A 21651-nucleotide genomic window follows, 5' to 3' on the forward strand; every position below is an offset into this window, starting at 1 on the left:
CATCAACAAACATCCTAGACAACTAATCTCTTAGGCTAGGAACGTAAGTCTCTGGCACTAGTTGGTCAGACATTTCATCAAACACCTTTTGGGTGTGGAAATGTCTCAAACCTAGTCCCAATTGATCAGAGAAAAACTAGTATTTCTTACTCTAGTCCAGAAGGGAATCATACAATCAACGCTTAAACACTCTACATCCTAAGATCCTCCACCTAATCTATCCCATCCTCAAAAACTAACGCACTACTCAGATCCGAAAATCATCATCAACAATACAAACTCAGAAAACATTGAAACAAGCATTCTTAGATAAGTAAAAATGTGAAGAACAACTTTGTAGAAGGAATCAAATCAAAATACTGAATAAGTTCAAAGATCTCAGGATACAAAATCAGAGTACGTTTTTGGTGGCTAGGGAAACCTTACAAAAGAAAACGAGATAAAAACTAAGATGATGTCGCCAAGACTTAACAAAACGTATTTATAGTAAAGACATAAAATCCCTAAAACTTAAAACGACAAGATGAGGAGTCGGTTTGGGAATCTCCTGAAGCGTGTAAGATGGAACGTCTTCTTGACATGTGCGAATGAGTAATGGCTCGAGTGACTGATGGCGTTGGCTCGAGTGGAGTGATGGCGTTGGCTCGAGTGGAGTGACGTCGACTCGAACGGTAGTCGACTCGAACGGCACGACTGCGCGACTCGATCGGCACGACTGCGCGACTCGATCGGCACGACTGCACGACTCGATCGGCACGACTGCACGACTCGATCGGCACGACTCCGAAGTCTCCTAAATACCTGAAATACTCCAAAATGCACATTGTTTAGTGATCCTTACTAAATGCATGACAAAAACATGTTTAGGAGAAACAAAATATAGACATATCAAATACTCCAAGCTGACCTTCCTCACTCCGAGCTCCTCATCTTCTCGAACCGCTTATGACACATATTCAAATATTGGCATGTGAATCAACGATCCAGGCCTTTAAGCGAGAATTCGGACCCGCTGGAGGGGGTTCCAGGTCCAATATATGCCCCAAGTCTCGTGAGCTAATAAGATCGGGGGACTTCAGAATTAAATGCATATTCGAACCCTTTAATTGGAATCCCTTAATTATTTTAGATCCCTTCGGTAAATCCCAAGGATTTCAGGATTTATTTTTCCCTCCGAGAAAAAAAAATTCCTCTTCCAGTGATTCTCGAGGCGGTTTCTCTCCAAGATAAAGCGAGAGACTCTTGCCTTCCTATTTCTCTTTTTGAAATACCACAAACTTTAATCGGAGAATTTTTAGCAAATCGTGAGTATCTTGTCTTTTTTTCTTTCTTTGAGAAATCGAACATGACGATCTCTTCTTCCAACTCCTAATCTTTCCCACCTACCAAAGCTAACTCTTCATCAGGGCGAAAGCGGGGTCCAATGCAAGAGAAGAAGAAACAATTTTCCTCGTCCGACATGATTTGTGGTTGGAGCAGCGACATTGCGGGTCCCTACAACGAGACCCTGATGTTCTTGACACAGATGCAAGAGCTCTGCCGCATTCCCAAGAAAATTCATTTGACATTTTCCAACCCTATAAATTCACTGGAACAACCCACGATGGGATTTTTCTATGCGTACGAGGTCTACTTCAAAGGGTGTGGACCTTTCTTCCCACTTATGGAGATTCTAATAATCAATTCTCCTATTTAAATAATCTGTTAAATTATCAAATTGGAAATGATGTATATTTAAAAATTAAAAACCTTAAAATTTAATTATTTTTTATGATATGTTATAAAATATTTTAGAGATATCATTATAGTTTGAAAATACAACATTACAACTGTTCTATAGAAATGAGCTTTGGGAGAAACATACATTATTATATCAGTATATATATATTGTATATAATTAATAATTTATGATATTATTAGAACTATATTTTACATGGGGATTTCAAAAAATATTCCCTACGTTTCAAAATATAAGATGTTTTAGAGAAGTTTTTGTTTCATAATATAAGATGTTTTCAAGGTTTTATGCAACTTTTAGATTAGTTTAGTATTTTATATTATGCAGTATTGTTTCTGATTGGTTGAACTTGTTAAAAGTAAAAACTTTTTAATATGCGTAATATAGTTAAATCATCCTATATTTTGGAACAGAGTAAGTATTATTTTATTATATTATCGAATTTTGTTAATTATTTACACTGACTTGACTTAGAACCAGTAAAATTTATTAATTTATAGTGTTTATTAATTTATAGAATACTAATTTATAGGATTGAATCTTGTTTCCTACGAATTTAAAAATTTAACTAATGAACCGGCCACTTGGTCCACACAAAAAAAATATATACGGCACGACTGCGCAACTCGATCGGCATGACTGCGCGACTCGATCGGCACGACTCCGAAGTCTCCTAAATACCTGAAATACTCCAAAATGCATGATGTATGCGAAGATAATGCAAGAACTACCTAAATATGCAAAGTGTACAAAAGAGACTAGAAATTTATGCAAAACAATTAGTTATCCTTACTAAATGCATGACAAAAACATGTTTAGCAGAGACAAAATATAGACATATCAACTCCCCCAAACTTATTCTCTGCTTTCCCTCAAGCAAACGATCAAGAACAAAGTATGGAGAAGAGGTGTGAAGATGGGGGTCTCAGAACCTAAAACATGCTGAATAAAGTAGTTAGAATCAAGGTCCTTGTTTTTAGTTCTATGATGCATGGTGAAGGAACTCTATTTAAAATCTTTAGACAAGCTCATCTCAACCTGAAACGATTCTGAACCTTAGTCTACACATGTCATCATTTCTATCATTCCCTTTAACATTCATTAACAAAGAACCATGAATCAAGCTATGCAATGTCATCGAACTCATTTGGCTGGGGTGAAGCGGTAAAGACAAAAATTGGTCTTCTTTACAAGTGGTGTTAACAATATAGAACAGGGATCTCTCGCGAAAATGAGTTGAGTTTAAGAGAAGGCTAAAGGTTGAAGCCAACTGATACATACAAGAGCAGTGCCCCGTCTACCCAAAGGTCCCAAGAAAACTTAGCTCTAACTTTCTAACCCAGAAGTTGGTCCTATCTCTACCCCTCATCGATATCTCTTCTAAAACCCATGCTCTCATTCTTTTAACTTAGCCTTAGGAGAAGGTTACTTCATTTCAATCTAGCGGATGGGAAACTTTTTTATCACTATGGTTCTCTTTCTCTTAGAATTTCAGACTTCTTAAGTGTTTTGCTTTCTCTTCCTTGTCTAAACTTTTCTTTCTATGCCCAGAACCAATAATTCTTTTACATTGCACAACCAACATCCTTTACTAGACTTGTAAACCTTGAAAACACATTCCCCCTCCTAAAGACTCTTTACCCATTTTTTTTTTCTTTCTCTTTTCAGAACAAATCCAATCCCAAAACCCAAAATCGAGTTCTCACCTAGTCCTACTAGTCCGGATAGCGCGAACTAGAACTACACAGGATCCTACTCTTGTCGGCTAGAACCTAACACTTTCTAACAAGCTCAACTCGGAAAAGACCTCACACTCAAGAATACAATTGGCTTGAAAGAACAGTTGGTTAAGGGTGCGGGAAACTGTTCCCAAGATGGGAATCAGCTACTTGGATTATTAAGGGTGGTAAAACGGAGAAAGAAAATCCAAGTATGTATGTGGTATCCATGAGTTCAACTTCAATGCATAACATGATAATTGCAAGTCAGGATTAGGTTCAGGTAGATAGGGAATGATGTCAATTCAAAACAGGCTTCAATCAAGACTAGAATGCAATTTCGAGAATTAAAACCTGGTTCAGTCTTACATTTCAAGTTCAATCAATATGCATCAAAGAACTAATAACAAGGGCCTTGATCCTATCCTATTGAATTCAGCATGTTAACAAGGTTACAATCATCATCAACCCTTATGCTAAATGCAACATTCCTAAATGAACAACACTAGACTCAATCATAATATGCAAATGCAAACTACATGAACACTCTGTTTTTGTGGAAATTTTTGAAATTTTTCAAATTTTTATGGCTTTTCTATGCAAATAGATGAATGCAGACTCAAACATGATATGATGCAAAAATTTGAAATAAGAATCACAGAAAACGTCATCAGATACATCATCTCAAACCCTCCCCCAAACTTAAATTACACAGTCTCCTGTGTAAGAACAATTTGCAGGAGAATTTAAGAATCACAGCAGAAACAATGCACAAATGAGATGGTATATACAAGGGAAGGTCGGAGTACCTCAGTAGTAGAAGAAGGAGTCGGAGCTCGCCCAAGGAGTTGGTGTGTGATATTGGCTCTGTCCTTCACGGTGTTCAGGATCCGCGGGAGTGGTCTCAGCTGGTTGGTTGACTTGTTGCTCAACCGCTTGCGTGTTCTGATAAGTGTTCGGCTGCTCGTCGCACTGCATGTTATCAACTCTGGATTCGCCATGGTTCGAGACTAACATTACCACTTCCGTAGGCTGGTAATCGCCTTGCTGTTCAACTTGTTGCTCAACCTCTTGCTCAGCTTGAGCTGCAGAACGACGCGCTGATCGACGACTTGAGGAGGCTCTTGAACCACGCGAACCGTGTCCCCTTCTCTCCCTAGATTCATGTGACGAGTGGCGTGAAGGGGCGGGAGTAGGCTGCCGCTGCCGTGACACATATGAAGATTCACGTGCTGGAGAGGGAATCGGAGAAGGTGTTCGCTCTGGGTTCACAGAAGGGCGTGCTGACATTGGTCTGTTATCCTCGGGTATAGACCTAGGGACGGCGGTTGTGGAAGTCGAGCAGCTAAACATACGCACGAGTTTCTTGACAGTCTTGGAAAGGCTGGTGAGCGCCTTGTCTCTAGCTTTCCCCCATTGTTGAAGCTTGTTGAGGCGGTCATGAGCTGCTCTGACCCCTCTAGCCATTCTTGGTTCTGAGTACTCATCAAAGTGGAACTACTCAGGGCGGTACTCAACTGCGTCGTCTTCCATCGGATCATCTCCTGCTTCCGCTACGTTGACGTGGTGCTCCTCAACATCAGAATTGTATAATGTCTCTGCAGGGGGAATGAACTCGATATGCTCACCGCTCAAGATTGTAGTCAAGTCGACGCAAGGGAGGAGTAGTCTCGAGGGACCGACCGCAGGATGCACAAACTTGTATAGCAATCGTCCATTCCTCAAACCCCAGTCCAAAGTGCGTAGCTGCCGCAAGTTGTTTCTGTCTATCCAGCGTGGTAGGTGCGGCTCGGATTGTAGAGCAACTCCTGCAGCCTCAAGAAACCAAGTCACTATACCTCCCATGCACATTATTCCTGGAGTGTGGTTTTTTTGAGTCTCGAGACCCAAGTCTTGTATGACATGATGTAGTTGAGAAGGTAGAGCGAGATGGAGGTGTTGGACATGTCGCCTTGCAGTGCGGTACAATCCATGGAAGTGAACGAGAGTCCCTTAAGTGCCAGATCGATCATCTCAAGCTCGCCATAAGTAATATATCCCTTAATCTCCTTGGCATAGAAGGCATTTGCGACGGCTTTCTGGAAGTAACGCAGCACCGGGCTTCTCAGGTTCGTCGCCTTTGTTTTTGATGTAGTAAATGCTGGCGTGCTACCGATCATTGCCCAGAGAGCAGTTATCTCATTCCTGTCAAACTGCGGCGTGGTTCCTGTTCCTCTGGGAAAACCGAATATCTCTTCGATGGCTCGGAATGTAAGATTGCAGAACTGGCCATGAACGCGGAAGGTAATGTACCCCAATCCTCCATCAGACATCATGCCTGGCTCATCCGCGTACCAGTGCATCTCCAAGGTGGAAAGGAACTGAATTGTCTCCTCTTTGTATCCATTCTTGGGGGTGTTCATAACTCTCTCCAGATGACATCGCCGAAACAAGTACTGAACATCCTCCCCAATCCCTAGCAGCTCCATCGTCTCAGGATGTGGATATCTGGTTCCACTGAACTCACACTGTTGGAACAGCTCGTAGTACTCTTTCGGAGTCAGCTTCGTCTCGTATTGTCGCCGTCGTACAGATTTCCTTGGCTCTTGTGCTGGACGCAACGCAGGTTCTTCCTGTTCGTAATCACTGCCATGGTCTCCCGAGAGGGAAGCTCGTGCCGGTCTCTTCCCGCGACTCTTGCTCTTGGAGAGCGGTTTGTCTGGTCTGCTCGAACCCGCTGGTTGTTCTGAACCCCCAACAACCTCGTCAACCATGTTCTTCATTTTCATGAAACGCTTCGCCATGGATTCGGGGGATGAACGTTCTCCGGCGACACAACCATATGCCTCTCGCATCTCGTGTATAAACTCAGTACTTTTTCTGTTTCGCTGAAACATGTAAACTCAAAGCTAAACGTTAATACATTAGTGAGCGAATAATAAGAGCAATTAACAAACTTGATTGTTAGAATGCTACGAGAGGAGTGTATCAAATGGCAACGACAAGTATGGTTCACGTCGGTGAATCAAACGAGCTGGATCGAGTGGACAGTGCTTCGATGGCGTGACTCGATCAGATGTGGGTGAAGCTGGTTCGAGTCGACGTGGGTCTTGGATCGAGTCGACGGGGATCTTGGATCGAGTCGACGGTGGTGACTTTAGTGTATCGAGTGGAATGAGCGGTGACGACGGATCGAGAAAAACCGATCGAGTGAAGTAGTGATGGCTCGACTCGAGGGAGGATTTGACGGCGACTCGAGCGGATGTGGATCGAGCTGTGATGGCGCGACTCGATCGAGCTTTTTTACGGCGAGGGTCGAGTGGAGAGCGTGGGTCGACTCGAGCGACACGGTTCGGTGACTCGAGCGAGGGAGATTCCAGGATTCGAAGCTTCGACGGTGACTTGAGTGGTTGGCGTGAAGACGTGTGAATAACAACAGCGGTAGATCGAGTCAAGCAGTACGAGAGACGTTCGTCGTTGTCGATCGAGTCAGAGCGTGTAGGGGGCGGATCGAGTGGTGATAACGGCAAGCAGTACCGTTGGTCGAGTCGATGGTCAGCGGTTCGAGCGGCAGAGCGGGGTGGAAGGCAATCTCGTCGTCGATGTTGGTGGAATGAACGGTGGATCCGGTTGCTTCGATCGTTGGTTAAGTTGAGCAGCAAGGTGATAATTACCTTCGTCGACGTCAAGCAAGAGAGAAAAGAGAGAGTGAGTGAGTGAATAATTGAGTAGGGTTTGATGGTTGTTTGTTGTGGTTGGTGGGTTGAGAGTAAACGGGAGAAGGGTTAAACAGATGGGTGAGAAAGATGAATTATGGTGAAGTGATGGAGTTGATATGTCGTGCAAGTGGAGAGAAAAAGAGAGTGATGGTGGAGTGATGTGAGGTGGTGAGACATAAAGATGATATGTCTGGTTGGGGGAAACAAGGGGTGAGGTAAATTGAAGTGATGGGCACGTAGGATAGAGGGGAAGGGTGACAAAACCAATAATTAAGATTCCCTCCTTATATTGCCTTCTGTTTCCTTCTGTCGATTTCCCTCTTTTTGTTGATTTCGCTTCTGTAGCACTATCATACTCGGTTTGACCCCTGATCTCACTAGTTTGACTGCCCCTTTTTTTATATATGTTGCTTAAACTCCCTTCTGTAGATTCCTGAACACAAGAAAATCAAAAACAAAAATTAAAAACACAAGGATCCTAAAAAAAAAAAATATTTACAGTGATACCTTTGGGACTTCCTCCCAAGTGAGCTTGTTTAAAGTCCCTAGCTTGACTTTTCAGCGTTTTAGGCTTTTGGAGGTTCATAAGGGAGCACAGAAGACCCCTCTGGACGGACTTGATCAGCTAAATATTTTTTTACTCTTTGGCCGTTTATAGTGAATTCGCTGCCATCCTTGTTCAGAAGAGTGATAGCTCCAAATGGCAGAACATTTTTGACTGTAAAAGGTCCAGACCACCTAGACTTAAGCTTTCCAGGAAATAACTTAAGTCTGGAATTGAACAGCAAAACCTGATCTCCAGCTTTGAGCTCCTTGACAATAATCTTCTTGTCATGAAAATTCTTTGTCCTTTCCTTGTAAATCTTGGAACTCTCATAAGCATCAAGTCTTATTTCTTCCAACTCATGGATGTCAAGAGTTCTCTTAGCCTGAGCTGTGTCAATATCCAAGTTCAGCAGCTTGATTGCCCAAAGTGCCTTGTACTCAACCTCCACAGGGAGATGACATGTTTTACCATATACCAACTGAAACGGTGTTCTGCCTATTGGCGTCTTGAACGCTGTTCTGTACGTCCAGAGAGTCTCGTCCAGCTTGACAGACCAATCTTTTTTCGAAACCCCGACAATCCTTGACAAAATACCTTTGATCTGCTTATTTGAGACTTCAACCTGTCCGCTGGTCTGAGGGTGATACGCAGTAGATACCTTGTACTTGACCCCATACTTTCTCAGCATACTCTCAAACACTTTGTTGATGAAATGAGTTCCGTCATCGCTGATCACTGCTCTAGGTATCCCATACCTTGGAAAAATTATACTTTTGAACAACTTCAGAACAACCTTGTGATCATTGGTAGGACTGGCAATGGCTTCGGCCCACTTAGAAACATAATCAACTACCACCAGAATATAGACATTGCCATTTGATGGCGGGTTGAAAGGTCCCATGAAGTCTATCCCCCAAACGTCAAATATCTCTACTTCCAGGATCGGGTTCTGGGGCATCTCGTTCCTCCTTGTGATGTTGCCCATTCTTTGACAAGCATCACACCTGGTGATGAAACTGTGAGCGTCTTTGAACAAGGTTGGCCACCAGAGACCTACTTGAAGAACCTTCAGAGCTGTCTTGAACGTGGCGAAGTGACCTCCATAGGTGGAGTCGTGACAGTGCTCAAGCACTCCCTGCACTTCCCCTTCTGCTATGCACCTCCTGAACAGACCGTCAGAACCTCTCTTGTACATATAGGGTTCATCCCAGAAGTAGTGGTTTACTTCTCTGAAAAACTTCTTCTTCCTGTAAGGATCCATGTCATCAGGAACTTCTCCACAGACTTTGTAATTCACGAAGTCAGCATACCATGGCGCAGTATCCGAAGTGATCGCCATACAGTTGATTTTTAGGTTCTCAACCCCGATGTCATGCATCTGCTCACAAACCTGGGCGACCAGAAGTTGTTCCTCAGGCATTGAGTCATCTATTGGAACAGCATCTTCTATCCTCATTCTTGACAAATGGTCTGCCACTCCATTTTCTATTCCTTTCTTGTCAACTATCTCCATGTCAAACTCTTGGAGAAGCAGGATCCATCTCAACAGTCTCGGTTTGGTATCCTTCTTCGAGTAGATATGTCTCAGAGCGGCATGATCGGTATACACAATGACCTTCGAACCCACAAGATAACTCCTGAATTTCTCGAATGCAAACACAACTGCTAGGAGTTCCTTCTCTGTGGTGGCATACCTTCCTTGAGTCTCGTCCAAGGTGCGACTGGCGTAGTAGATGACATGAAGCTTTTTGTCAATTCGCTGTCTCAGAACTGCTCCAACTGCAAAGTCTGAAGCATCACACATGATCTCAAAAGCATGATCCCAATTCGGAGCTTGCACTATGGGTGCTGAAACCAAGGCTTCCTTGATCTTGCTGAAGGCTTCCAAACATGCTGCATCAAATTCGAACTCAACCTCCTTACACAGCAACCTTGTCAAAGGTCTTGCAATTTTTGAGAAGTCCTTGATGAATCTCCTGTAAAACCCAGCATGTCCCAGAAAACTCCTGATGTCCTTCACTGTCTTAGGCGGTTGAAGCTGAACCATGACCTCAATCTTTGCCTTGTCAACCTCAATTCCTCTTTCAGAAATCTTGTGTCCCAGAACGATCCATTCTTCAACCATGAAATGACACTTCTCCGAGTTCAGCACCAGGTTCGTCTCCTCACATCGCGTCAATACCCTGCACAGATTCAACAAACAGGAGGAGAAAGTGGAACCGTATACAGAGAAGTCGTCCATAAACACTTCCACTGACTCCTCAATTAAATCCAAGAAAATTGAAGTCATACACCTCTGAAAGGTGGCAGGAGCATTGCACAAGGCAAATGGCATGCGTCTGTAGGCAAAAGTGCCACAGGGACAAGTAAAGGTTGTCTTTTCCTGATCATTTGGGTGGATAGGGATTTGGAAGAATCCACTATACCCATCAAGGAAACAATAATAGGGATGACTAGCTAGTCTTTCCAACATTTGATCAATGAAAGGCAAAGGAAAATGATCTTTCCTAGATACAGCATTCAACTTCCTATAATCTATACACATCCTATGTCCTGTGATGGTTCTAGTTAGGATTAACTCATTTTTGTCGTTTTTGATCACAGTTATGCCTCCCTTTTTAGGTACACAGTGCACTGGAGATACCCAAGTACTATCAGAGATAGGATAGATAACTCCAGCATCAAGTAGTTTCAGAATTTCTTTCTTAACTACCTCTTTCAGATTAGGATTCAATCTTCTTTGGGGTTCAATACTAGCATATGATTCATTTTCAAGATTGATCCTATGGGTGCAAAGACTAGGTGAAATTTCCTTGATGTCATCTAAAGAATAACCAATATCCTTTCTATACTTTTTTAGCTCAGTTACTATCATCCCCAATTCATCATCACTCAACCTATCATTCACTATAACAGGATAACTAGAATTGGTTCCCAGGAAGACGTACCTCAGCCCGGAAGGAAGAGTTTTAAGTTCTACCTTTGGAGCTTTCAGTTCCAACCAGTCGTCAGCATGAGAGTCTGGAATGGTCGCGGTCGAGTGAGAGATATCACGTTCTGAACTCTCTGTCTCAACTGCACGTACGTCCTCTGCATCAGATAGCTGCTCGAATTCCTCTGATCCATCCGTTTCTCTGTGGGAATCTAGCAGATTCTTGTAGCAAATGGTCTCCTCATGAAGGAACCCTTCTTCTCCATCCTTGGTTAGAGCAGTTTTGAGATGATCTTCTTCAGCTAGTTCCTCCAACAACTCATCAGCTAATTTATCCATCTCTTCAATGTAGAAGACTTGTCCTCCTATCGTTGGCTTCTTCAAGGTATCATTGATGTCAAACTTCATAGTGAAGTCGTCGCCCAGATTGAGGTCAATCTTGCCATTTCTGACATCAATGATGGCTCCAGCAGTCGCTAGGAACGGTCTTCCTAGAATCAGACGGTCTTTCGGCTCTTCATCCATCTCCAGAACCACGAAATCGGTTGGCACTTCCACGTCTCTGATCCTGACAGGTAAGTCCTCCAAAATACCATGTGAAAATCTCACTGATCTATCTGCGAGGATGAGTGAGACGTCGCAACCTTTAAACCTTGTGAAACCCAACCTCTTAGCCACAGAGAATGGCATCAGATTCACTAAAGCGCCAAGATCACATAAGCACCTCTCAAAATACATAGGTCCAATGGAGCAGGGTAGAGTGAATGATCCAGGATCATTGAGCTTCTTAGGTACAACCTTCTTCTGGATGATTGCACTGCACTCAAGACTTAGTACAACCATGCCTTGAACTTCTTTTGATCTCTCCATCACTAAGTCCTTGAGGAATTTTTGGTAATGAGGAACAAGTGCGAATGCATCCAGCAAGATCCTCAACTCAATCTCCTTGACTTGTTTTTCGAACAAGGCCTTGTATTGCTCAGTAAGCTGCTTCTTGAACCTCACTGGAAATGGTAGAAGAGGCTTGTACGGTGGAGGGATGAACCTCGCAGGTCTATCTTCAGAAACAACAGGCTCCTTAACCGCTTCATGTTCGGACTGCGTCACTGGTTCAACCGGGTCTTTGACTGCTTCGTCTGGGCTCTCCATCTGAGCATCATCCTGATCAAAATCCTCCCCAGCTAATTCCGCACTGTCCTCAGTGACGTCTGGAGCTCCTTGCCTGGGAGGCAATGTTTTCCTACTTCTCAGTGTAATGGCATTGGCGAACTCCTTGGGGTTCTGAACAGCTTTACCTGGGAATTGGTCGGGCCTTGGTGCAGAAGTAGAAGCGGATTGGCCTTCCATGTACCTTATCTTCGAATTCAGAGCTTTGAATTTGACGTTTAGATCGTTGTATGAACATTCCATCCTCTGACTAAGGTCAGCAAACTTCTTAGCAGTATCCATAGAACAGTTAGCTTGGCCCTGAAGAAGTTGTTGCATCATCTGTTTCATTTCTTGATCTGGGGCTGGAGTAGGCTGAACTGGTTGAGGGCGGAATCCTGGCGGTGGTCCTGAGGGAGCTTGGTAACCCTGCTGGAACTGTTGTTTTGGAGCGAATCCCGGATTGTAAGGCACAAAAGGTTTTTGTTGACCTTGTTGTTATTGTTGAGGTGGGTACACCTGATCTTGTGGATTAGAAACATTGTTACTTCGGTAAGACAAATTGGGGTTCGTCTTGTAGGGGTTGTAACCTTTGTTGTATCCACCCTGATTCTGGACATAGCTGATCTCTTCACTCTGCTCACCCTCCCCATTAAGAACTTGGAAAGGGTCATCCTCAGATACGAAGTGGACGCTCCTCTGCTGGCTCAGCAAGATACGGTCAAGCTTCTCATTTACATTCTTGAGGTCCTTCTTATACTTCTCCTCAGACCCAGCATCGCCGTGAACTGTGCAGTCATAATCCTCATTGTAGTTGCCGTCAGACTAAGCGAGATTCTCCACCAGTTGCCAACCTTTATCTACGTCCTTGTTCAGGAAGTTATCGTTAGAGGCAGTGTCAAGCAGCATGCGTATTTTGGGAAGGACACCACGGTAGAGAGTACTCAGTAATGACTCATTGCTGACACCATGGTGTGGACACTGGCTGTGGTAACCCTTGAAACGCTCCCAGGCTTCACAGAATGATTCTGAGCTCTTCTGAGTAAAGCTGGAAATCTCATTCCTCAGACGTGCTGTTCTGGAATTGGAGAAAAACTTGGCCAAAAAGGCTTTCTTGCAGGCGTCCCAAGTGGTGATTGATCCCTTGGGAAGGTTTTTCTCCCATTGATGAGCTTTGTCTTCCAGGGAGAATGGGAAGAGGCGCAACTTGTAACCATCCTCACTCACGCCGTTGATCTTGGTGAGACTGCATAGACGGTCAAACTCGTCCAAATGGTCTAGCGGATCCTCCATAGGTAGCCCATGAAACTTGTTTCCCTGGATCATGGAGATCATACTGCCCTTGATTTCGAAGTTGTTGTTCTGCACAGCGGGAGGGACGATTCCAGCATGCTGAGTATGAGTATTCGGTGCATCCCCAGCACCAATGTTTCGCGGTCCCGGAGGTGGTCCATTCAGTTGTTCCATAGTGACGGGTGCGGGATGATCAGTGAGTTGATGAGCTTGTCGTGGTCGTTGCAACCGATTGATTTCGTCGATAACAGGAAAGAGATTCTGATGCCCTCTGGATCTGGTGTGCATGCAAGGTTGCGATCAGCAGGTACCTCAGATGCAAAACAAACAAGTAGACAACCAAAACAAATCAGTACTCAGAACAATATGTGTAATAGAACTTAATCTTGCAAAACTTGAAATCTTAAATGTAGCAAAACGAATCCCAAATGGCAACAGCGCCAAATTGATACTAGGATTTTTGTGTCTCCTAGTAGGTCTCAATTAACCTTATGCGTTGTAATACTTAAGGTGTCAATCCAGTTGGGAAAGTTTACTATCACTCAAGATGCAATCAAGAAGTCACAAGTTAAGCCAATTCAAAGAGTGTTTTTATGTAACAATCCTAGAATGATCAAAATGCAAAACGGAAATGAGTCACAGAACTAGAAACGAGAATGCATGACAAGAAGCGAAAATGAATAAAAACATAAATGAGTCTAAGCATGAACTAAAAAGCAGGAAACGAAACAATTCCAGGAATGTAATAAAAATCAGAAAGAAAGAAGTCCTAAGGATGGGAGTAATTGACGTCGGTGGAGTATCCTAGTCTACAGAGTGTTTAACATGCCACAAGCAATCTATCCCTAGACAATGAACATCACTTCTTAGCTAATCCAATCTCTTGACAAAAGCTACTCAAACTCAACCACTTCCAAACCTAGCTCTCGCTAGAGGAACATGATCAAGCATGGCATGAAAAACAAGTTCATTCACATCAACAAACATCCTAGACAACTAATCTCTTAGGCTAGGAACGTAAGTCTCTGGCACTAGTTGGTCAGACATTTCATCAAACACCTTTTGGGTGTGGAAATGTCTCAAACCTAATCCCAATTGATCAGAGAAAAACTAGTATTTCTTACTCTAGTCCAGAAGGGAATCATACAATCAACGCTTAAACACTCTACATCCTAAGATCCTCCACCTAATCTATCCCATCCTCAAAAACTAACGCACTACTCAGATCCGAAAATCATCATCAACAATACAAACTCAGAAAACATTGAAACAAGCATTATTAGATAAGTAAAAATGTGAAGAACAACTTTGTAGAAGGAATCAAATCAAAATACTGAATAAGTTCAAAGATCTCAGGATACAAAATCAGAGTACGTTTTTGGTGGCTAGGGAAACCTTACAAAAGAAAACGAGATAAAAACTAAGATGATGTCGCCAAGACTTAACAAAACGTATTTATAGTAAAGACATAAAATCCCTAAAACTTAAAACGACAAGATGAGGAGTCGGTTTGGGAATCTCCTGAAGCGTGTAAGATGGAACGTCTTCTTGACATGTGCGAATGAGTAATGGCTCGAGTGATTGATGGCGTTGGCTCGAGTGGAGTGATGGCGTTGGCTCGAGTGGAGTGACGTCGACTTGAACGGTAGTCGACTCGAACGGCACGACTGCGCGACTCGATCGGCACGACTGCGCGACTCGATCGGCACGACTCCGAAGTCTCCTAAATACCTGAAATAGTCCAAAATGCACGATGTATGCGAAGATAATGCAAGAACTACCTAAATATGCAAAGTGTACAAAAGAGACTAAAAATTTATGCAAAACAATTAGTTATCCTTACTAAATGCATGACAAAAACATGTTTAGGAGAAACAAAATATAGACATATCAAATACTCCAAGCTGACCTTCCTCACTCCGAGCTCCTCATCTTCTCGAACCGCTTATGACACATATTCAAATATTGGCATGTGAATCAACGATCCAGGCCTTTAAGCGAGAATTCGGACCCGCTGGAGGGGGTTCCAGGTCCAATATATGCCCCAAGTCTCGTGAGCTAATAAGATCGGGGGACTTCAGAATTAAATGCATATTCGAACCCCTTAATTGGAATCCCTTAATTATTTTAGATCTCTTCGGTAAATCCCAAGGATATCAGGATTTATTGTGCCCTCCGAGAAAAAAAAATTCCTCTTCCAGTGATTCTCGAGGCGGTTTCTCTCCAAGATAAAGCGAGAGACTCTTGCCTTCCTATTTCTCTTTTTGAAATACCTCAAACTTTAATCGGAGAATTTCTTAGCAAATCGTGAGTATCTTGTCTTTTTTTCTTTCTTTGAGAAATCGAACATGACGATCTCTTCTTCCAACTCCTAATCTTTCCCACCTGCCAAAGCTAACTCTTCATCAGGGCGAAAGCGGGGTCCAATGCAAGAGAAGAAGAAACAATTTTCTTCGTCCGACATGATTTGTGGTTGGAGCAGCGACATTGCGGGTCCCTACAACGAGACCCTGATGTTCTTGACACAGATGCAAGAGCTCTGCCGCATTCCCAAGAAAATTCATTTGACATTTTCCAACCCTATAACTTCACTGGAACAACCCACGACGGGATTTTTCTATGCGTACGAGGTCTACTTCAAAGGGTGTGGACCTTTCTTCCCACTTATGGAGATTCTAATAATATCAATTCTCCTATTTAAATAATCTGTTAAATTATCAAATTGGAAATGATGTATATTTAAAAATTAAAAACCTTAAAATTTAATTATTTTTTATGATATGTTATAAAATATTTTAGAGATATCATTATAGTTTGAAAATACAACATTACAACTGTTCTATAGAAATGAGCTTTGGGAGAAACATACATTATTATATCAGTATATATATTGTATATAATTAATAATTTATGATATTATTAGAACTATATTTTACATGGGGATTTCAAAAAATATTCCCTACGTTTCAAAATATAAGATGTTTTAGAGAAGTTTTTTGTTTCATAATATAAGATGTTTTCAAGGTTTTATGCAACTTTTAGATTAGTTTAGTATTTTATATTATGCAGTATTGTTTCTGATTGGTTGAACTTGTTAAAAGTAAAAACTTTTTAATATGCGTAATGTAGTTAAATCATCCTATATTTTGGAACAGAGTAAGTATTATTTTATTATTTTATCGAATTTTGTTAATTATTTATAGAACCAGTAAAATTTATTAATTTATAGTGTTTATTAATTTATAGAATAGTAATTTATAGGATTGAATCTTGTTTCCTACAAATTTAAAAATTTAACTAATGAACGGGCCACTTGGTCAACACAAAAAAAAATATATATATTAATTGATAGAGATTTTACTGTATTTATTAATCCAAAGTCCAAACAGACAAATATAAAAAGTGAGTGTTTTGTTTATGACATAACAATTTTTGAGTTGTCTATAGGCCCAATATAAATTTCCCAGATCGTCACGTCCAAATCGTCGGTTCAAACAACTCGGAGACTCGGTGCACCAAATCCCAAATTCCCAAATGTTTCACTGAGTCGACTCGTCCTCCTCATATCCCCACCCAATCTACAGAGTGAGATACTCTTCCGCTTGGTTCGCTTCGTGATTATGAATTTTAGATCTTGCATTATGTTCTCGTTCAGTTTTTGGTTTTGTTCGAATTGATTGGTAGAAATCGTAATTTCAGTAACCGGATTGTTGGGTTTTTTAGGAATCTCTCAGATCCTCTCTTCACTTGATTCTGGACATCTCGAATTGGGTAATGGTAGGTAGCGGTGGGATTGGTTTGTGTTATAGTAGAAACTGTAGGTTTTGGGGGATGATACTGGATTCAGGGCTTTTCGTGGATAGTATATTATAGGATTCACTAATTGTGACTTTTTTTGGCAAAACCACCTGTGAAATCGAATTAGAATTTACTTATTGGAAATATCTGATTCTTACTTGTGTTTCTTGAATTTATCATAACTGAGAACTGATTGATCTGGTTTATCTCGAGTGGTGTTTTGGAACTCATGTTGCAAAGCTTGTCCTGGCTGTGAAGAAAAAAACACAAGTTGAGTCTCATGTTGTTTGTTTCATGTAAATCGATTATGAAGAGCTTGTTGTTGTTTGTTGACTGACACTTGGATTTTGCATTTGTTATAGTTTTGTTTTGAGCATTTGAGAGTTCATTGTAGTCGTCTGAGACTGATTCCAGTTGTGATCTCTTCTTTAGTTTGGATTTCAGAGTCAAAACGAGATCATTACAATGGCGCCATCACGTAACATCATTGTAGCCACCGGTCTGGTTGTTTTCGCGTCTGCAGGGTTAGCGTTCCCCTTTTACATGGCGTAAGAACCAACCCTCTTTTGCTCTCTCTCTCTCTCTCAACTGTTAGTTACATCTTCTCTGATCTTTTTGTGATATGATTATTCTCTTTTTCCTCTCTCTCTCTCTCTCTCTCTCTCTCTCTCTCTCTCTCTCTCTCTCTCTCTCTCTCTCTCTCTCTCTCCTTTTTTGGTTGCTGCAGATCATCGAAAAAACCAGTAATTGATCCAACAAAACCATTACCTCCTCAAGCAACTTTTAGAGGACCTTACATCAACACAGGTTCACGCGATGTTGGTCCTGACCATCGAACTTATCCAAAAAAATGATCAGATCAAATCAAGACAATTAAGCAGGAGTTTTCAATGTAAGCCGCTGGTATAACATTTGATATCTTTATTCCTAGACAATATCGTTCTTTAGTTTGTGCTCCCACTCCATGTAATTTTGTTATGCTTCATGTAACTTATCAGAAGATAGTTTTCCCAACCTAAACATTGAATGTAACTGAAGAAACGGATTTCATAAACTTGATTTTGTATTGTCAAAAAAAAAAGTTTTGAGGGATGTAATATCGAAATGACATATAAATGGTGCGGACTCAAAAGTTTTGTTTGTTTTGAAAGGGATGTAAATATGTAACCCTTCATTACAGTTTTGTTTGTTGTTGTTGTTGTTTGATGAAGGGTTATGTTTGATGAAGGGTTATAACAAATCCATGGAACAACAACAATCAAAGCATACGATTTGGTTCAGATGCAACAAAAAGCAATAGACTCAATTTGAAACCTTTTGATTTTGTTTATGTTCCATGGATTTACTAAGAAACTTTTCAAGCACCTTATCAAAACGAAACTGCTGTTATCAAAGTTTTAGATATTTATGAACTTAAAAGAATCACAAAGACTGGTTTTTACGAATTGAAACTGAGAAATAAAACATTGAAATAGCTAATTAGAATTTCATAACAGTGCCACAATGAGAAACCCTAATTCCCAAATTACATACCCAAACCAAAAGCATTAAAACCCCTACTTCCATCCCCACATTACAGAACCACAAAATCTAAGAACTGGTAAACTTGGTAACAGCCTTAGTCCCTTCAGAAACAGCATGTTTCGCCAACTCTCCAGGCAACACAAGTCTCACCGCCGTCTGAATCTCCCGGGAAGTAATCGTCGGCTTCTTGTTGTACCTCGCAAGCTTCGAAGACTCACCAGCAAGCTTCTCGAAGATATCGTTGATGAAACTGTTCATGATCCCCATGGCTTTGCTCGAGATCCCGATGTCTGGGTGGACTTGTTTAAGCACCTTGAAGATGTAGATCTTGTATGTCTCCACGTTCTTCTTCGATCTCTTCTTCATCTTCTTGTCCCCGGCGACGGCTGGCTCCTTGGGGAGTTTCTTGCCGGCTTTTGGTTTCTTCTCTGCCGCCGCCGCGGTTTCGGTCGCCGGAGCTTTCTCCGCCGGTTTCTTCTCTGCTGGTTTCTTATCTGCCTTGGCCATTTTTTCAAATGTTAAAAAGCTTTTCAAAGATTTTGAATTTTGCGGTTTTGGTTTTGGTTTTGATTTGATTCTTCAAACGTTGAGTCTTTGTTTGCTTTATATAGGAGAATAGAAAAGAGATCTGATTGGTTATGGTACTTAAACGTGGATCGGTGACGTGGCGATGAGAGTGCTGTTAGATGTTGAGTTTTGATGAATGGATGGTTCGGATCTATTTTTTTTATTTTAGTGCGCGAGTTTTGTAAATTATAGTTATCCGCCACAAGTTTAGTGAGGCGGCAATGTCAAAGAGGGAAAAAAGTTTTTGGCATGGATCGCTGACGTGGCTAATTTCGATCTGTCTAAACAATCTACGGCTACGATTTCATTCGCTTCAAAACAATTTTTTTTGGCTATTTACGTATTTTTTGACCAAAAAAAAAAAGGTTATTTACGTATTTAAACATTATACAGTATGATGGAAATGAAGATCGTAGTGCATAAAATTAAAATTCTTCAAAAATCACCAGCTTTTTAGTTATTTTGATAGATATACATGATGAATTGATGATTTTTTTAATTTGTATGAATGCATACATAATTTGGCTTGGATTTGTACTTAAAACTCATCATGAAACTTGTGTTTTTAATACATCATCAACTTATTGCTGATATATTTGAAAAAAGATAATAAATGTTCAAGCTGCAAATACACTGTCGTTTAGTTTTTTTTTTTTTTTAAGTTTCTAATTTTGCTAGCGTATATGTTAAAATGAAGATGTAAAATACATGCACAAAATGAATGAAAGGGATTTTCATTTATATTTTGTATAGCTACATACTGTATATAGTTTGTGTATATATTAAATATAAATGATATGATTCCACAGATTTTTGTGACTGGTGAAACTCTATAGTATATGCATTATACCCATCAGAATCATTTGTAATATTAACGTCAATACACAAAGTACACAAGGATACAACTTTATCTTTGTGACATTAATTTAAAGGATACAGAAACTCCTGAAAAAAAAAACGAATGAAAAAGAGAGGGTTGAATGCACTAGTCATTTTTTTGATATACGTCAATCTCTTTAGAACTCGAACTTTCCTATGGCCTTACCTTAAGGTGATTGTTGGCGGCTGGGATGACCCATGTGCCGGTACGTGGCCCAAGAACAAAGAAACGTGGCTCATAAGCTTGTCTTTCCTAGAAAATTTAGTCCCACAAGAACAAACCCACTTTATATTCCCACAATGCTTCTCGTGCGTCCTAAGATCAGACAGAACCGAGAAATGCTTCACACTGCACCTCCTGCACATATACATTTTAGGACAATGACTCCTCTTGTAATGATTCTTGGCGCAAATCACAGATTTCAACGGCTGAAACTTCTCGTGCCTCTGGTTCCATCTACACCCTTGTTGAGGGCACGAGTAGTAATGCTTCTTTAACGAGTATTCTCCTTTCTTGTCTTGGCTCGTTGAGCTGATCAACGCCTCACGTGTCTTGTACTCGTCCCCATGCGCTCTCATGTGCATCCTTAGATTCGCGTCTCTCTTAAACCCTTTCCCACAAATCTGACAGTAATGTGTGTATTTCGCTAATAGATCCGCTACGTCTAGTTCCAATATCTCGTAGTTACCGGGTCTTGGTTTTGAATGATGATGTTCTCTTTTAGGGTTTATGGTTTCCGTGCCATACCAGTTGTGATTTTGGTCGGGAAACGAGATCTGCCCTCTTTCTTGGACACCAAAAAGGTTTGTCGACTCTTGCACAAAATCACGACCCGGGTCCGTTTCTTGTCGGGAAAAATCCAAAACCATTGCATCTGCGGTTTGATCGTTATGGATATCATTGTCGTTGTTAGATCCGTTGTGGAGTTGTTGGCAAGCGAACAACATGGAAGATGCAGCCGTGATGATCTCTTGAACTAAACTTCCGATGTTAGCAACGGCCAAAGACGTTGACCCCGATGATTGGTTAATGTGATTAGTAGAGATCATGTAGAAGCTGACTAGAGGTTGGATCTGATGGACTTTGTCTTGTAAGGTAGATAGATTGTATAGAAGAGAGAGTGAAACGTCGTCCTCTTCCAATGATTTCGTCCCAGCCGCCGTCACGGTATTAAGGTAGATTTGTTTTGAGGAACTAGTGGTCGTCCCGGAGAAGCTAGACATTGACCCTTCACCGTTATTTGTAATACGCTCGTCTTGATTCGTCATCTATGTATATATATGAAGAATCTATTGTGAGTTCTGTTCTTATATTTTCTTTTGATTTTGTTGCTTCTCTATATTCTTTGTGATATGTTTGTTTCATATATATGATATGCCAGACGGTCTAGACTCTGCCTTGAAGAAGACACCCTACCCTATACCGTATAAAATACTCGTGACATACATTCACACAAACAAATACGTGTCACATGCATATAATAATGTATCTTCGCTCATTTTATTATCAAACAAAATCGGGATGATTACTAAATTGGGTAAAAATTTGAAAAAAAAACTAGTGAACCTAACAATATTATGAACCCTGCAGTTTTAAATTTTGAATGGACGACATTTTTATCGATGCAAAAACATTCATGATATATTAAACGGTCAAATTATACTAATTTTTATTTAAATTCAGATATTCAAGGGTTTATATTTAGTTTATAACTTGATTTTTGGAAATACAAATATACAATATACATACATAAAATTTATAATTATATTGGTGTCTTTTTTTCTTTTTTGTCGACAAAATGCGATTCAGA

At 41.0% G+C, this 21651-nt stretch overlaps 1 protein-coding gene, 1 long non-coding RNA gene, 1 other non-coding gene and 1 pseudogene across 6 annotated transcripts; 2 read left to right on the forward strand and 2 right to left on the reverse strand.

The window, feature by feature from the left end:
- The first annotated feature begins 12744 nt into the window (after nt 1–12744).
- Nucleotides 12745–12850, forward strand: LOC147939766 (small nucleolar RNA R71). The gene has a single exon (XR_015564857.1). It is a non-coding gene; the product is annotated as a small nucleolar RNA R71 (small nucleolar RNA).
- A 3646-nt stretch (nt 12851–16496) lies between these two features.
- On the forward strand, nt 16497–18289 carry LOC104706589 (uncharacterized). 3 transcript variants are annotated; one of them, XR_754460.3, is made up of 3 exons: nt 16497–16657; nt 17303–17418; nt 17598–18289. It is a non-coding gene; the product is annotated as an uncharacterized LOC104706589 (long non-coding RNA). The 3 variants fall into 3 exon arrangements; XR_002032974.2 differs by having other exon boundaries at nt 17315–17418; nt 17598–18185; XR_002032973.2 differs by lacking the exon at nt 16497–16657 and adding an exon at nt 17004–17140 and having other exon boundaries at nt 17598–18185.
- Nucleotides 18290–18305: 16 nt separating this feature from the next.
- LOC104706590 (histone H2B.10) lies at nt 18306–19085 on the reverse strand. Its single transcript, XM_010422785.3, has one exon. It carries the CDS (start codon nt 18899–18901, stop codon nt 18461–18463), a length of 441 nt encoding a protein of 146 aa, XP_010421087.1. The 5' UTR covers nt 18902–19085; the 3' UTR covers nt 18306–18460.
- Nucleotides 19086–19801: 716 nt separating this feature from the next.
- Nucleotides 19802–21194, reverse strand: LOC104706591 (protein SENSITIVE TO PROTON RHIZOTOXICITY 2 pseudogene; annotated as a pseudogene). The gene has a single exon (XR_015563395.1). The product of XR_015563395.1 is annotated as a protein SENSITIVE TO PROTON RHIZOTOXICITY 2 pseudogene (transcript).
- Between the last annotated feature and the right edge of the window lie 457 nt (nt 21195–21651).

Source organism: Camelina sativa, chromosome 8 (assembly GCF_030686135.1).
Source record: "Camelina sativa cultivar CO46 ecotype springtype chromosome 8, ASM3068613v1".
NCBI lineage: Eukaryota > Viridiplantae > Streptophyta > Magnoliopsida > Brassicales > Brassicaceae > Camelina > Camelina sativa.